The sequence below is a fragment of the Arvicanthis niloticus genome, chromosome 25 (genome assembly GCF_011762505.2).
Source record: "Arvicanthis niloticus isolate mArvNil1 chromosome 25, mArvNil1.pat.X, whole genome shotgun sequence".
NCBI classification, from domain to species: Eukaryota; Metazoa; Chordata; class Mammalia; order Rodentia; family Muridae; genus Arvicanthis; species Arvicanthis niloticus.
Genome location: NC_133433.1, coordinates 16,921,138 through 16,939,894, shown reverse-complemented (window position 1 = coordinate 16,939,894; position 18,757 = coordinate 16,921,138). Strand labels below are relative to the sequence as shown.

Here is an 18,757-nt window from a genome sequence, read left to right as displayed (position 1 = left end):
GCATCGAGACATCGCATCATGGCAGCTATAGTATGTCGCAGTGCGTTCCGCAGTATATCCCTCTGTCCACACATCTTCACTTGCAAATGTTTCTTGCTATGAGGCAGTGGTCTGATTCAAGATCTCTGGCTTCTGTGACACCATCAATATTGGATGCTCACTGGGACTCCTGATTATTTTGTTGATGCCCTGTGTCATGGAGATCGTGCTGCTTTGGATCAACAGGACTGGCTCTTTCTCCTTTCCCAACTGTTCGAAAACGATATAGATTTTTGGTGGGCCAACTCAGAGCCCTGAATTTGGGCCTGTATGGTAGCTGTAATGTTCAGCCCACAGGCTCTCCTTCATAGGAACCACCAGTGATGCAGCTAGGTCACTCTTTGCTGCCAAAGACAGGAGGCATTTAAGACAGCTCTCCTTCCTACTCTTCCATACTTCCTGTTATGTATGCCCTCAGGGCTGGTATACTAGCCCCACTTCTCCCAGACCCAGGATGCCCCTCTCCCCAAAGCACCAGAGCCAGTTTCACTGTGCTGCCCAGTCAAGTTGTGGGGCCCACATTTCCAAGTGCTGCAGCCTGCAAGGGGCTGGGAGAGCTTTCTCCACTCTGAAATCCTTGCGGGTGGCTCAGTAGTTCCTTCACCACCAGGGGCAGCTCCACTGTGCAGCCCAGGAGAGGTGCAGGGCCCACTCTCCTGAGTGCTGCAACGGAGAGGGACAGGGCTGGTTCGCTTGCTCTCATGACCCTGAGGCCAGCTCGCCCTACTATTGCAGGTGATGAGGGGCTAGGAGGGAAGAGCATCATTCTTGTACACTCGCCACTTCATGGCAGATGGGTGACAGGAACGAGGTGGGGGGTAGTTCTCCAGTGCTCTCGCCCTTGGGACTGGCTCATCTGCACTAATACCACTAGGGTCAGTTGTGCTGTGCTGTCCAGGCAAGGTGCAGGGCCTGCTCTCCCGAGTGCTGCAGCTGATGAGGGGCAGAACTGGCTTTCCTGTGCTTATGACCTGTGGGTAGCTTACCCAACAGCCAGAGATAGCTCTCCCACTCTCGAGCCATACCCACCAGAGCCAGCTCCGCTGTGCTGCCTGGGCCCTGCTCCCCTCAGTACTGCAACTGGTGAGACCTGGGAGCCAGCTCTCCAGAGTACTGCCACAAGCAAGGGGCAGGGGCAGCTCTCTATAGCTCTTGGATATCCACGTGGTCCCAGTTGGCTGCCGCACCAGAAACCCGTTCTCTAGTGTTAATATGAGATACGGACATGACACTGACGTCTGCTGCTGCATAGCCAGGAACCCAGACACGGCCCTCAGTGGCAGCTCGGGATGGGACCTCACTACGACTCCAGTTGATGGGGCTGGCCACTCACAACAGGCTATTCCTCCTCGCCTTCGAATGTCCAGGTCTATCTCTGTTCAGAATGCTTAAGCTGTTCCGCTTCTTTTTCTCTCCCATGTGACCACCCCATACTCAGATGTTGTGGTGTCTCCCACTGCAGCCTGGCCACAGGCTATGCTGGCAAGCCCCTGGGTGACATTCTCCATCTGCCCCACATGGTGTGGCAGCAAACGGGTGTTTATGGCCAGGCTGTGCTGTGTGCAGGAGGGCAGGTCTGTGGATGGCATAGTGGTCCCTAGGTCTCTGTCTGTCTTTCATCTTCTTCCCTGTACTGTGTGGTGGTAGTGGAGCTCTGTGTGTTTATGGCCCATCTGTGCTGAGGGGTAGAGGGCAGGTCCATGAACATCTTCTTCTTTCCCTGACTGTACCATATAGCGTGGCAGACACAGGTCTCTGTCTATCTTCTTCCTCCCATGCTGTGCTGCCTGGATTTGATTTGATTTTTTATGTGCCCCAGGCATCAAGCAGCATGAACAAAAAACTGCCTGTTGCTCTACCCCTGACTGATATAAGAACAACAAGGTGTCTTTTTGCCCATTGCTGGGAAAGGGGAGGATGGAAGATAATATTTTTGAAAATTTTATTTTCCTGCATAGTTCCTATGTTAGCTCTTTTCTGTTTTTCTCTGTTCTTTTTTTTTTTTTTTTTTCATCCTATTTGTATCTCTGCCCTCTATAAGAAGTCTGGTCATTCTTCTCAACAGATTGCATAATTGGCAGTAGGTGGGTTAAGAACATGTTGGTTGGTATTAGAGAAGAGAAGTTTTTTTCCAGACTGTATCCTTCATGACTCTTCAATTTTGTCATTTTGTACCGTTGGGGCTTTTGAAAGAAGAGTCTTCCTGTTGCCTGGAGGAAATATTACCAAGACTTGGAGAATTTAGTGAGTAAAAAAACTGGATGCCTCTTCATTTATGATGCAACCTCCTATTTACTCTGTCATCTATGTCTAGTATGGCTCCAGACCAAATTTAATATTTTACTTTTGAAATGACTACAAACCTTGGTTGACAGAAAGTCATTGTTGAGCAGAGGATGGGCTGTGAGGCTCTAAGCGCTTCTTACATAAACTCCCACCAGGTCTCTGCATCAGCCCAACCACTACTCTCCCTGTTGTGGTGGCAAATGTCACCACAGATTCCTTAGCCTTTCATTCCCTACTTAAACCTGTGGCTCTTGCCCCAGGGGATCAAGATGCTCAATGCTCCTTCTGTCTGGGTCGTGCCCAGTGCCCGTCTGCTTCACTCTTTCCAGATTGTGATGCTGCAAACATCTGCATTTTAAATAATCTCATGTCACTCTTTTTCATGTGGCTTTAGGAATCTAAAATTGTATAGATTTGTTGTCTTTGCTTAGGAATTCTACGTATGCTTTAAAAACATCTTACCTGTCAAGTATTTTAAATACTAACGGGCCACTTGATTCACTGTCAGTTAAATATTTAATTCTTGCCTCTTAATTTCTGCATAGCAGTCGACATTTAACCACTCACGACAGTTTAAAATATTTTTCTTCAGCTTGTAAACATTGTAAGTTCCTGGCTTGTCTTAACACTTCTCACCCCATTCCCAGCCTTCCTGGCTCCTTCTCTTTCCATCAGCATCAAAAGCTGCATTGTCTTATTGAGCAGGATTAGAGTCTCTCTTTCGTTTAGTTACTTCCCTGTATGTAGATGACACAATCCAAGATTTTATGGCAATTCCAGCACTAGATGTTCCTTATGAGAAAGAGATTTCTCTCTCCAGTGGTTTAGTTGCCTTCTTTTAGACACCACTAAGGCAGGGTACAGTCAATAAACGCCTATGCTGTTACATCCCCACGCTTGGTTTTCTTTCAACATTCTGTCTTGGTAAAGTCACTTCCCAAGTATCCAAGCTAAAGATTAGGTTTATCTTGACCCCCCCCCCCTTCATCTCATGAGATTCTATATTTCTCCAGATTCTACAGCTATTGTGGCAAACACAAGTTCAAGCCACTTTTTGATCTCCGTATTTACCATCAATTTGTCCTGCAAATACAAGCATCTCTTACCAGAACTGGTTAACCAGCCTCCCTATCCACCTTCCTGATTCTATGCCCTTGAATCCTCATCTCAATTACAGGCTAACTCTCATGTGCTCTTTCCAAAAGGCTAAATGAGCTTTCATATCTCTGCTTGAAATGCTGTCTTATTTGCATCTTGGATGTAGGCTTACATCCTTAGCGTTGGGGGCATCATGGAGGATGTAGCCCTTCTCTAATCCAGCTTCATCTTCAATTGTGTGATTCTCTCACTTTTCCAAACTTTTAGTCTTACTATTCATGTTTATTTCCTTGAGTGCTCTGGGGCCATTTCTGACACAGAGCTTATGAACATGCTGTTACCTCTCTGTTGTCTAATGACTAAGATCTTTCTTTCTAAATTCTCAGGTGTTATCTCTTTCAGTGTGAACTAAGTTTTCCATCTTGGGTTCCTCTCTGTAACATGATAATGTGTTTATTTACACACATGCATTACCACCATATTAATAATTTTGAGAATAGCTTTGGGTATATTTGTATGCTCCACACAAAATAGTCTACAGTGCACAGTTAATACTTGCGATTGCACTGTGAGGGAAGAATATAGTCAATATTAAAAAATTAACCATCACTGATAGAAGCAATCTGTATTTTCATGATAAATTGAGAAATGCATATGAGTTTCAAGAAAATATTTTTCAAGGAAGATGTTGTTCTAGAGAATAACCATTGACACTGCCTTACTTTCTTTGTTTTGCCCATTGCCTTCAGGATGGAGAGATTCAGGTCTTCAAGTGCGGCCAGAACATTCTCATATTCACCCAAGTGCTGAGAAAAATATTCTGGAAAGTAAAAGTATTAAAATAAATTTATATTGGGGTTTAGATAAACATAAAAGAAAAATCACAAAAACAACTGATAGTTTACTCCATAAATCAGTAAGCAAATAGTGGCTTTATATAAATGATAACTGAATATCTTTCAAATGAAATTAAGGTAGTATACTAATTTCATTGGAAAAGAAAGTACCCACAAAAAGTGTTCTTTTTTATAAAACTGTGGGTGGGTGGGACATGAGTCAGGGTACGACTCAGGTTGAGTTAATAAAATGTTCTTCTGAATAGTAGGTTATTAGAGATTCCACTAGAATAATGATTTCAGAAAAAAATGCAAAACTGTTCTCATTTCTTCTAGGACACATTTAGGAAGGTTAGCTTTCCCTCAAGGTTTGATGCTGAAAAATCACAAGGGAGGCCAGCTGGGGCTCTACCCATGGGCACAAGTCTGCCACATGGCAACTCATGACTTCAGAGATTTATTTCAATGGAGCAAAAGCCATGTTTGTCATATTTTTTTCATTGCTAGGGATAAATAATGCTTTGGATATTATGATTAAAATGAAAATGTGGAACACAAAATAATTTCAAATTAAATGAAATGTAATACAGATAAAGTGAAACTTCATTTATAGAACTCAGATTTCTAAAATCAGGGACATCCAGTCTTAACAAAACTTCATATATTAGAAGGAGCAGAACTTTTATTTACTATGTAAATATTCTTTATCACTTCTGTGAACCATCTATTGATGAACTACTATTATTATTATATTTATGTGATATCATTATACTTTAGAAATTATATTAAAACAATGTAAAATCACATAGAGATTTCAATTACTGGGGCATACAATAATAGGTTTCATAAAAATGCTTTTATTAATTTATTAAATTTCCAGATAGGGAATTTGTTGACATTGGTATTAGCAAAAGTGGAGACTGGAGACATAAATCAGTTGGCTAGTATGCTTGTTGAACATGCACAAAGCCTTAGTTTCCATCCTTGATACCATATAAGCCAAGTGTGGTGGTGCATGCCTGTAAATTCAGAATTTAGGAGCTGGAGACAGCAGGATCAGATATTCAAGGTCATCCTTACCCACAGAGAGTTTAAGTCAAACCTGGCTTACAGAAGACTTGGTCACAAAAGTGAGACAACAAAAAACGCAGTTTATTGATTGTGTAGCCAATGTATAAGCATCTCTGAGAATGAAATACAGTGCACCAGAAGCATCCAAGATTTCTGCCAAAATAAAGCCTTTACACATATAAATTAAAAATAAATGAAAATTTTTTTTCTAAAAGTAAAATGCATTCTTGATTCAGAAATCTTTAAAAAGCACTGTGACACATCTTTTATAGAGATTCTTTTAGGGAAGAATTAGTGACCTAATGAATGAGCAAATACTCTTTAAATGAATAAAAATTAACAGTTTAAGTCTTGGTTACTAATTTCCTGATAAGGCTGACTAAGATATTTGTTTTATCTGGGTAGTGATTATAATAAATGAAATCCATGTGGATACTCATTGTGCAGTTGATATTGCTATAGAATATTCATAAGATGAAAAAATAATGTATATCAGGATAAGATCAATATTAAGTTGAAATAAGCAAAGTCTGCAAAGAAAAATCCAGGAAAGATAAGCTTGTTAATTAAGGAAGACGATAGCGGCATTCTACATATGAGAATTAAAAATTCATCCAGTGAAAATAAAAGAGAGAATTGAATGTTTTAAATGTTTTGTACAAAGAGGCTATATTGACAGAAGAGTTCATTTTCAATTGATAAAAGAAAGCCCACCAGCCTAGAGGCTTCAGATTGGAACCTTTAAGGGTCTCGTTCATTTCCCTTCTTCCTCATTTTTGTTGTTCATCTTAACATGGACACAGTTAGAGAGGGAGAAACCACACTGTAAGTCATATACCAGCTAGCAATGACTATAACTTTGAGAAGGAATGATACCAACTACAACATCAGCCCTGATAACAGCTTGAACTGGGAAACTAAGTAAGGTGGTGAAGCTCAGTATCACTGATGCCTTTTCACAGCAAGACGCTGCAATTTCTGGTGAGACTGGAGGCTGCACTAGCTATAAACACTTCTTGCTTAGTCTAAGTTCCACCTTTTATCCTCAAATTGAGATCTGTGTTCTTGACTGTCTATGACAGCCCTCCAGGGCTTCCCAGCTTTTCCTCTCTATGGACCAGTGGTCCACACACACTTGCTAACACACACACCACCTCAGGCCCACAAGCCAGCTGACTCACAAATGTGTTTTAATAAGATACCAGGTAATTTATGGGTACATTTAAGTCTGGGAAGTATCATTACAAGGAACTTGGTAGAAATTGAGATTATTATTAAAGTCTCATCTACTAATCCAATTGGTTTTGAGTTAAGGCCCAGAAATCGACATTTTCTAAAGATTCTGCAGAGTATGATATGAAAATTATATTTAAGATGGCTATGTACAACAAGTAGGTAAAATGTTTTGGAAAAAAAGAGTGACATCCTCCAGCTTTTCTCAAAGACTTTACCTGTTTGTGGTATTGACGATTAGGGAGAGACAATGATGTTTCAAGAGACAAGGGCAAGGATCATTGTCAAGAGGGATTTCATCATAGACTAAGGAACATGAATCAGCCAATGTGTGGAGTAAAGAGAAGAGGAGGAAACGGCTGAGCTTGGAGTAATGTCATATTTCTGTCACTACAATTCATATTTATTAATTAAATCACAATGTCAGTGTGTGCTAGGAAATTGCATTTTGCCAATTACATAATGTCATTAGAGAAAAGTAGGTTTGGAGCAGATATTGTTCACTTGAAACACATGTCTTGCAGCCAAGTACATGGCTTGAGCCTGAAAATGGACCCCCAGACAGAGTTATTAAATTAACAGGCTGGCAAGCCAAGGACAGGTAGGATTCTGCACAGAGTCTTACCAACCTAAGACATAAATGCATTGTTTTTGATAATGCATATTCCATGATGGGTAAGGAAGGCATTCTTGTCAGAACGACCTAAGACAGGCTCAGTCTTTTTAATAAAATAAAAAAGGGGGAGAGGTCGAGGGCCTTTGGGGCTGCTTGGCAAGAATCTGACATGGGCCAAGGACAAGAAAATGAGCTGCTTGGCAGGAATATAACATTGGCCAAGGACAAGGAAGTAGGCTTCAGGCAGAAATCTGACATTACGCTCGAACAAAGAAGTAATCTCAGGCAGGAACCTAAATATTAGGCTAGATCAAAGAAGTAATTTTAGACAGGAGTCTAAATTTTAGGCTAGAACAAGGAAGTAGGCTTCAGACATGAAAATGACCTTGGGCTAGGACAGGGAAGTAGGCTCAGATACTTTGGTCATCCTGATAACCCCTTAGAAACAGTGATCACAGGAGTATTCATGTAATTGGGTTTAATGCCTTGCTTTTTCTTTGACTATTTGTGTTTATTGTATTGCTTGTTCCTTGACTATTTGCATCTATTGTATTGCTAGACCCTCAACCTAGAACTGACCTTAATACTCGCATGTAATCAAAACAGTATAAAAGGAGGAGGGCGGATGAGATAAGGGAAAATGGGGAAAGGGGATGACATCTGTATTGTAAATAAATAAAATATCCAATAAAAAAGAAAAAAAAAAAAAGAAACACATGTCTTTGGGTAACAAGAGAAAATAAAACCTACTTTTATCGAAATACATAAATAAATTCCATGAATTTGCTGAAAATATAGTCATACAGCCTTTATAGAAAACTTAGAATCATTTTTTCTCAGATGATGTGAAGGACTTTTGAAAAGTAGTCTTGACATTGGTTATGTCAGTGGAAGAAAAGAATGCATAAAAGTTCATAAACAGGTACTTGATGAACATCATCTTTCACAAAGCAAATTATCTTTCCATGCGTAGTCAGCACAACACCATTGCTAATAAAAATGCTCACAAGAGGTTAGTTTCTCCATTTCCCACAGCATGGTATTAGTAGTGTTGAATTTTAGATTTTATTCTGTGACCCAATCTTCCAACTCAGGTCTGGTTTAAGAACAAAAGGGCCCATGACTAACACATCAGGGTAGGAAATTGTCTCAGAAAGCATTCTCTTGTGACCATGAATGGCTTCTACTGTGTGTACCTTGTTAGCACCTCCCTGCTTATAAGCCAGGCAGAAAAGGAAGTAAATGAAATGAGAGGCAAGGTTTAATACCCTGTAATCTGAATGATAGATTCAGATAGAAATGTTCAGAAATGATTATTCTAATGCAGTTGGTTGATCAGTGTGGGTGATTAGACCAGAAAAACCTTAACAGAAAAATGCACTTTGAAGAAACATATATTGTCAAAATTCGCCAATGATGCTTCAGCTGGTATACTCACATGATGCAACATTATTAATTAAAAATATTATTTACATATTATTCTCATAAATTAGGCTGCAAAGATATTTTAAATTAATATTTTAATAGATTTTGAGTTTTAGTTCCATAATTGAACTAACTGATGAATTTAAAAAAAAAGTTTAATAAAGCTAACATGTAGATGCCTAGAATCCGTAATTGGTTTCTAGAAGAAAGTGTATAAAATCTACTTTCTATGTCAGTCAAGTCTTACCCCTCCCACACCTACAGGAAATTTGTATGAGATGTGACCTGACATATTTCACTTGCTGGCACTGAAACTTTGGCTCTGATTAAAAATCTAATTTAAATATTTTATACCCACAAAATAATGGGAAATGAAACTGCAATTTAGAAGTAAAAATGCATATTCTAGAGCAGAGCAGAGTATTATAACAAGATTATGAATATAATAACTGGATTTTAAACATACAAAAACATTCTGTTCACTCAAAGCCCAATCAGTTCCCTTGCTAAAACTGTGGGGGAAGGGTAGCATTCAAATTATCCAATATAGACAGGGTACATTACTAATCAAATTTCATTTTTATAAAGGAAGACAGAATCATGTATGAATGATTAAGTGAAGACTCACTGTTGTGCTTTAACATATGGTAGTTTTAGGAGCTGAGATATGCCTTAAGGACAAACAAACAACAGAGTTATCAGAGAGGAGCCACTAAATGTTTTTATCTGAAGACATATTAGTAATAGTTATGTTTTCCAGTCAGCTCATCTTACTCAGGCAGTTAGTTGAGTATGAAAGGAATTACCTGAACAATTGGGGGAATTGTTACTCTGGTGTGTTGTATCTAGACATCTAAAAGAGATAGGTCTCTACCTTCACGAAATGATCAATGCGAGTGTCTTAGCTCTTCCCATTATCTCACACTTCACTGGCAGGGTCTGTCTACACAGGAGGATAGACTACAGCTTGAGCAGGGGCTGTATATACAGGAGGGTAGACTACAGCTTGAGCTGGGGCTGTCTACACAGGAGGATAGACTACAGCTTGAGCAGGGGCTGTATATACAGGAGGATAGACTACAGCTTGAGCTGGGGCTGTCTACACAGGAGGATAGACTACAGTTTGAGCAGGGGCTGTATATACAGGAGGATAGATTACAACTTGACCTTGAAGGACTTTGCTGTTTACCGCACGTTTTAATGTCAATGGGCTATGGAGACCCCTTTGTCTGGTTAGCACAATCATTGCCATGCAGAGTGGGACACACCTGTGACTGTGTGTGAAGGCATGGCAGGGTTTCTCCATAAGTCACAAAAGCCTAACCTTCTGGGGTGCCAAAAAGCCTTGTTTATTCACCAGATTTTGTTTCTCCAGTTGGATTCTTGTCCCTGAACTTTTCTTTAAACTACCTAAATGTTTTAGGGTGCCTAGACAATAAATCATACTGTGCACAGGTTTTATTTAACACATTTGTCTTAAAATGCAAAATATAAAACTTGCCATATTCAGACACATATATGTATCACGTTTAGTAGTTTCATAATGCTCTATTCTCACACCAAAGAATAAAGTTCAGATCATTTACTTTCCCACATTTTTAATCTCTGATTTCTGTTCCCAGCCACAAAAATAACAAAGATAAATGAAAAGGCTGGTAGACTAGGCGTTTGAAAATATTTTCTTCTGCACTTGTACTTTTTTTCAAAAGTGCATTTAAGTCTCTAGAATGATTGTACAGATATGAGACAAAGTTATTTTTATATTCCAAGGATACATCTTTGTAAAGGCTGCATGATAATTATGAAGCAAATGGAGAAGTCACGTTAGGCTAGTGAAGAGTTAGTTTCTATAAAATCATCACACAATCCTAATTTTCTATTCACAAGCAAATTATCTAGCCTCAACTGTTTAAGTAATGTGCACACTGAAGCCAAATTTAAGAATACAGAAAAATCCCTGGTGACTCAAACTCATGCTTTAAACTCCTTACTCCCAGACTTTTAACTCCAAGGTGTGAAAAATACCACATCATATCTCTCCCTTTTCTAAATCAAATTAACAATACTTTGATTGGCCTTAAAGATACTTACCACATAGCTCTTCTGTGTCTAGATTGCTGAAAAGAGAGAAAGAAAGATATTACTTCTTTGATAACTTTTTTTCATTTATCTTTTTTTCCAGTTCTGAGAACTGATAAATTCAAATACTTGGATAAAATGTTAATAAATATAATACATTGATGTCAGGAGAATAATGCCATGGTTATGGACTAAGGACCCCATGATAGAGATATGAAAAGATACTTTAGTCGATCAATCACCTTACACATGCTATGCAAGTGATCATCCATGGTTATACTCCTAGCCCTTTATTGGATTTTCTAAACATTTAAATAAGTTACTCTCCAAACCACATGATTGCTTAATGAATGTATGTGGCTAGATAGTTCTCTTCTCCATTCTACGTTGTTAAGCAGTTGCATATTATTAATATTATTAATAATGATTATATTAGAGTCTGTCTTGAATAAATAATTCCGTGTATTTGTGCTTCTCCTTTCAACATACTAGAAGAATAACACACAGTAGCAAGGAGCATAAGCCCTGGGACCAGAATGCTTGACTCCAAATCTTGACTTGATAATTTACTTACTGGCTTTGTGATCTTAGATACTTATTTGTCAATAAATCATTATAACTAATCACATTTTGAGAAAAAGGAGAAGTAAAAATATTAGCAATAATAAATGAAAATTTAACAATAACTTAATTGTAATTCCTATTTTTAAAATTAAAGGACTAGAAACATCTATCTTAAAGATCTAAAATATATGAGGATCAACTAAGAACACAAATTTGAAAAATCTTAGAATATGCACTTGTCACATGTCAAAGTTCAATGTATGCCTTCTTAGTCATGGGAAGAAATACCAGACATGAGAGACTATCACAGCATTTAATCACCAGCCTTATCATTCCTTATTATTAAGTAACTAAACTTAAATTTTATTATATGGCACTGAATATTCTACTTTATATTTGGATATTTTGATATTTCAATGCGTGTTTTTGTAAATTAGATTTGCTACCAGATGGAATATGTAGGGGTTGATGTGTTGGTTTTGGTGTTTATTCTGTTTATTCTGCAAACATGTATTGCTACATGTTAGACATTCTAATTGCCATTGATACCTGAGGCTGCAATGAATATCAAAATGAACATATGAAATTTCTAGTCTCTTGGAGCTCAATTCAGTAGTAGATTCATAGGTTACACAGGATGGCACATAACCTTAATCCAAGCATTCAGGAGGCAGAGGCAAGCAGATCTCTGTGCATTCAAGTCAAAGCTGGTGCACATAGGGAGGACCAGGACAGCCAAAGCTACATAGTGAGATCTTGTCTTAAGCACACACAAAGAGGTAGACTTATACAGCAAATAAGTAAATTACAATTAGTCGGCTGATGTGGGAGAGCTGGAGAACTTAACTGAGGAATCAAAGCATGTATCTCAGGGTAGTACAAATATGGTAAAGTTCAAACCTTAACTATAAATAGAAAAAGTAGCTGAACAAGTGTTATGTGAAGTGTTACGTGAAATTTCCGGTTTCACAATTGGAGAGCCAATTGTGTCATTGGTTTTCTTCTGGAAACTGACTTATGAGAAGATGTTTTGCTGAAGCAGACACATGAAAGGATGTTTTGCTGAGATCAGAAATGTAGTGTTTTTCTGGAAGCTGCATTGTGAAAGGGCATGTGATGTTTTGCTGGAGTGTACGCTTGAGAGGACACATGATGTTTGACAAGAGTATAAATATAACCCAAAAGACAGTGGATGACACTCTGGCATTGGTTCCCCTTGCTGGTCTTCACTGGGCTTCATTGACACTGGTCTTCACTGATGACACTCTTGCATTGTATCGCCTTGCGTTCTTCTCTGACCTTCACATGTCATGACTTTGTAGAAGGAAATGCATCAAAGAACTTCTGGCTGCTTTTTGCCACTTCGGTGAACTCATGCCGATTGGCAGAGCCTCACCAGTTCCTCTCGCAGTTTGTTCTGGATTGAGCCACTACTGCTGATTTGTGTTTGGTATTTTGCTAGTGGACTGGACTGCTGACAGCAAAGATTAGGATTGCTCCAAGAAGCTACTTCTAAACAGATCCACGTCCCCCTTGTCCTCTTAGCCATCTTCCTCTCCTACCTTTGGTCAGTGGGCTATAAGGGAGGTTGAAGCCATTTAAGGACCCTTGCTAAAGTAGGTTTTGAAAACTATAAGGCTACAATTATGCTGAATAAAAATATATATTTGCAATAAAAGTTAAAAATATAAACATAAATTCATTTCATTTCAGAGAACTAAGCTATTCCCTTGACTGAAATGTAGGTCATCAGTGAGGAAATGGGGCTGAAAAAAAAACAAATGGCCTCAGACAGCAACAATTTATGAAGTTCCTTCCTCCTTGCCTTCTTTTCAGTTTCAAATCACAGAACAAGCTAAAGGTGAGTAGCTTGATTCGATTATACAGAGAAATTGGTTACAATTAGCTAATGGGAAAAGGAAAGCAAACTGCAGAACCCAGTTTGCAAGTTACTGAAGTGGCCAGGGCTGGCTCATCTGGGTGGAGCACATAACTCAGAGGGTGCACAGCTTCGTTTGTGTGGAGGGGCACAGGATATCTTTGTACTTACACTTAATCCTAACCTTTACCTCTTTTGTGTATCTTACTTACATAACATCTGAACCACGATGTCTGTAAATCTATATCTGGATTATAGACTAGAACACAATATTCTTTAAGATACATTTCTCAGTACAACTTTCCAGTGCTCCACTTTCCAGATATTAACTAATAAGGGAGTGTGGTCAGTAGCAATTCTGCCCATCAGTGATAGGGAGAGATGAGGTGATGGGCATTAAAAAGCTGATACTCGTGAAAGGTTTTGAAGAGAAACCAACAGAATGTTTTAAAGCATATAGGATTCATGGGTGGTTTTCTCAGGCATTTTGTAGTATCACTGTAGGATATATGATTTTTCCCAAGTCTTACTGTTTTTACAGAACTTCAAACATGAAAGGGGCATTAAAGAACACTCATTTTTATTTGTTTTCCTCAGAATGGTGCACAGGTTGGTAATGGGATTTATTTTGAATTTCCAAAAGATAAATAGATCCAATCTATTATTGAAAATTACATTGCTTGGAATATAGCATAATGTGGAACTGTTAGAAATAATAAACACAGGATTCCTGTTTGTTCCATATCACAACACGATGCTTGTCAAGTGTGGCAGTTTGTGGCTCCGACATGCCTGTATTCTGTTGTTTTTGTGTCATGCTGTTAGTAGTGGGTAGGAAGCCAGAGTTCTCTCTGCAGCAGGCTTCTGTGGATCAATTATAGTAGGGCTTGTTTCAAACTGTGATCTATTCCTCCCCATAGTAATGCAAGATTTTAAAGGACTTGTGAGTTACAGATGAGTCTGGAGTGTATCCGATAGCATTTTCCTTCTTCTTTCTATGTTTATAGCAAAAGTCTAAGGGTATCTTAGCAATCACATCAGATTAAATTGAGGGAGAGAAAGAATCAGGGTAGTGGGGAGAAAGCCAAATGGAAAGACCGAATGCTGGTAAAGCAGCACACATTCCGACAGACACCCAGCGAGAAGAGTGTGAATACAAGACTGCTTCTCATCTGGCTGCCAGAGAGCAGTAAAAATCAAACACAGAGATATTCATGGCCACCTGATTGGCAATGATGAAATAAAGACAAAGAAACCAAGTATGCACCAGACAAATAGCTTTATAAACTGTGTGTTATTATAGATTCATTAAATGTAACTTTAGAGTTCTCAATATCATGGAAAATTTTAACTCAAGATCCCCAGTTTTCAGTTTAGGTTATGTTCCAGAATAATTTTATATTCAGATCCACATTTACCTGCATTTCAGCTTAAATCTATGAACAAAGGATCGTGGCTGTCTCATTAGAAGACTAACCATTCTAAATTCCTCCTTTGCTGTTTCTGATTATATTTATTTCTTTATAGTAATATCCCTTTCAAAACTACAATTTCCATATCTTATATGTCTTTGCTGAAATCATTAAATCCCAGGCTCATAAAAGAATCTGAACTCACCTAATAGTGAATCCAATTAAACTCAGACTGTTTTTCAGACATAAACATGTCTCATAGATGGGAAATTAGCTGGAGTAAAAAAAAAGACATATTTATAAAGCTACAAGTTATTGATTTACTCAGCCATGACATACTAATTATTTCCTCTGGGCATTGTCGTGAGCTATTTTGTATCCTCAAACTACTTACCTCTTGCACTCAGTAGTCTTTATAGATACATAGACTCAGATGTCTTTGTATATTCAATCAAATTAAGATGGGGGGGTAATGATGCATTAGTGTGCATGCTAAGTGATTCCTTCTTTAGATGGGAAAAGGAAGAAAAATTTGGATATTGAGACACAGACACAGAGAGAACTTGGTAAGAACCAGGAACAGTTAAGAGTGTGGAACTGTACCACAGGCCACGAAATGTCAACATTTGCCAGCTACCACAAGAAGCTGGAAGAAATGAGGAAAGGCTCCCCTCTTAAGACTGAAGAGAGCAAGGTCTTACTGAACCTATATTATACTGGACTTCCAGCCTTCAGAATGGTAAGAAAATAAATTCCTGTTGCTTTGAACTACTCAGTTTATGGCATTGTTTCCCAGCAGCCCTAGGAGACTGTTCGGCCTGTCTGAATGTCCTATGTGGCGTTTCAAAGTAGCCATGCACATCAAATAGCATCACAGTTTGGTCTCTGTATCACTTCATTGTCTTTTGAAAACTCCATGAATCAAGAGCTAGTTAAAAAGTTAAGAGTTGCCACACTGCATTGTGGTGAGAAATGTGAACAGACAGAGCTTCTAGCATGAATGGTGCAGTGAGCGTTAGCTGTATTCCCACTGAACACCTTCCAGGGCACTACCCCCTACACAGCAGGACCCTGTGACTTAGGTGACATTTTCTCATTGTACAAGTGATGCTTAGTCTCTTCTTGGAAATATCCATCCTATCCCATGCGTCAGTCATGCCCAGATTCAGTTCCAGGTACATCTAACTTGAGAGCTCTCATCCTTTCAAGTGGGAATCTGGACACCTGGTTAGACATCTGGAGTCAGCTTTTTAGAGAACTGTCAGCTACAGGAAGGAAGGAAGGTGAGGATTAGAGTAGCTTTTTAAGAATATTCACTGGGACTATTGACTCAAGCATACCAGTTTTCCCCGACTTACCAGGAAGATCTAGGCATATTTAAATATTTAAATACTGAGTATTTAAATACTGAGTATTTGAGTGTTTCCAGAGTAACTTCCACCATGCAGAGACTCCCTTATTCCTATGTTGAACACTACAGAGATCTAAATGATAGTTTTTGGACTGCATCCATCAATTCAGACACAAATGGAGGGAGACGGACTGCAAAGGAACATGATGGTCAGAGCAGCTACAGGAACTGGTGTTTCAGATAATAAGGAGTAGAGAGACATTACTTTCAGACATTAAAGAAAAGGTACAGTGAGCTCTGGAAAGAGCCAGTTTACAGTTCACACCTACGGCTTTTAGCAATGGTTAGCACAAGATTTCAAATCCTTATCTGAAATCTGGAGCCTTGGAAATACCAGGAAATAGAATCACAACACTGAGAGATGAGGCATGAAAGTATAACTGATGGACACAGTGTCTTTGCATCTAGATGAACAAGCACAGATCCCAAACATGTACACAGGAAACCCAAGATGGTGGAGTGAAGAAAGATTCATTACCCAGGCTTATCTCCAAACAAAGGAACCATGAGAATCATGTTCAGGGAGCCTATACTCATCCACAAAGGGACTGAGATTGCTCAATTTAAAGTCACTGTTTTAGAAGTCAGAGATGGTAGACACATTTTGGGGCCCACATAAGTCAAGGTCATGGAATGTGTTTTCAAAGATCCAAATACTGGACAGGTGTGTCTCTGGCTGTACTCAGCTTGCAACATAAGGTTCATCTGAAATAAAGAGAAGGGCACCATGAGAGAGAACCCTACCCTGACACTGTTAATGGTATTCTGCTATACTTGCAGACAGAAGCCAAGCATAACTGTCATCAGAGAGGCTTAATCCAGTAACTGATGGAAACAAATGTAGAGACCCAGAGCCTAACATTACACAGAACTTGGAGAACCTTGCTGAACAGTGGGAGGAAAGATTGTCGGACCCAAAGGGGTCAAGAACACCACAATAAAACACACAATCAACTAACCTGGGCCCATAGGAGCTCAAAGAGACTGAACTGCCAACCAGAGACCATACATGGGACTGACCTAGGCCCTCTGCATACATGTAACTGTTGGGTACCTTGGTCTCTACATGGAACTCCTAACAGTAGGAGCAGGGGCTGTCTCTGCCTCTGTAGCCTGCCTTTGGGGCCCTTTCTCCCTACAGGGATGCCTAGTCTAGCCTCAATAGGAGATGAGCCTAGTCTTACAACTCGATATGCCAAGGCTAATTGATATTCATGAGGAGGCCTCCTCTTTTATGAAGAGAAGAAAAAGAGGAGTGGACAGCAGTGGGGACCGGTGAGAAGAAGGACGGGAAATAAAGTCTGGATGTAAAGTAAATAAATAAATTAACAATAAAAAATGTCTCCTATTGAACATACAGCCCTAGGCTCAAATTTTTCTTATATTTAATTAAAATTCTTTTCTTAAACAAAGAGAAGGGCACTTTACAGTTATACTAATAAAGTTTACCCTAAAAAGTGCTTGCCTTTCTAAAGCTAACAAAAGCAAGAAATAAGATGTGATTAAGGAGACAGAGGGAGGAGGCCAGAGAGATGAGAGAGATAGCCGTAGACTTGCAAGAGATTGGGCTTGTAATTGGAAGACCAAAGAAAGGGAGGATCAGAGGCAGAGACACAATTTGGAAGAGTGGGACGAATTTCTCTGAAATTTGGTTTTCTTAGGGTGGAAATCTAATTGGTTTATGCTCCAGCCTAACCAATTAGTTAGATGAATTTAGTTTATACTTTTCTCAACCTGGCTAAACCTAGGAAACTCCCGGGGAATTTTCAGATATACAGATTACAGGCCAGACCCTCAGAGAGTGTGCTCAAGTGTGCTCGTAATTTTCGCCTTTTTAGCAACTTGTCAAGGTGGGTCATTGTTATCAGTTTCTACCTCTCAACAATCTCACAGAGCAAAGAAGCACTTCCCACCATTGGACAATAAAGATTATTCCCCGTTCTGTAAGAACGGGCTTAAATGCATTATAATTATATACTCTGTTAATCTAAGCCTGATAATTATATACACAGCAATACACTCTGTTACTCCTTTGTTCAGCCTCCACAGAGAACTTAATTAATCCAGCAGGGGGGCGAGGACCTGATTATTTAAAAGGTCACTTGCTGAGGTTTCAGTAGAACATTTGGCCTTGCTTTCTCTAATGGTGACCTCTACGGCTTATAAAAAACCCTAGTTTTGGTGAATGTTCTCCAGAGGACGGAGGACTGCTGTTAAGGTCTTTCTGCATTTTTTTTGCTAGGGATCCTTCTTTTCTTTCCTTAGGTATCGTTGCTGGTGATAATCTAATTTCTTTCTCCGGTTTGGATTCTCTCTTCTCAGACTCTGGTTTAGTTTACGTAGCCACCTTTCGGACTTTTCAGTTGAATAATCTACTACTATATAGCCCACTGCTGCTCAATGTCTTCTAATGCCAGAGTCACTCGAAGAGCTTGTTAAAATGTAAGTTCCTTGGGGTCCCATAGCCCAGAACCACATCCACACCAAGGAATTTATCTCAAGCTTTCTACAGATTGTGTTGCTGATTCTGGGGTCACAATTTAAGTTGCAGTGGTTGATGTCACCAAGTACTTTTAGGGCTCAGCCTCACTTTTCTTGTCCAAGTTAGATGCTCTCGAAAGCCAGGTTCTGCTGTGACCCACAAGCACCGTCAGTCAGACTGGGTGTTCCTGTCTCACCTGTTCTAACTTTTTCTTAGCATATCAATGAATTTTCTCAACTTATCTCAATTAATCACAGACTGACCTTAGACCTTACCTTTAAATAGATTCAGCTGAAAATTCAAGACATTTTCATTTAAAAGCTATG

At 39.3% G+C, this 18,757-nt stretch overlaps 1 protein-coding gene across 1 annotated transcript in view; it reads right to left on the bottom strand.

The window, feature by feature from the left end:
* The window catches only part of Necab1 (N-terminal EF-hand calcium binding protein 1), a 150,113-nt gene that overhangs the window by 92,504 nt on the left and 38,852 nt on the right, over positions 1-18,757 (bottom strand). Inside the window, exons 4-5 of the mRNA XM_076924129.1 lie at positions 10,696-10,721; positions 4,146-4,243 (exon numbers count right to left, since the gene is read on the bottom strand). Coding sequence (XP_076780244.1) covers positions 4,146-4,243; positions 10,696-10,721 — 124 coding nt within the window. The remainder of the gene's footprint in view (positions 1-4,145; positions 4,244-10,695; positions 10,722-18,757) is intronic.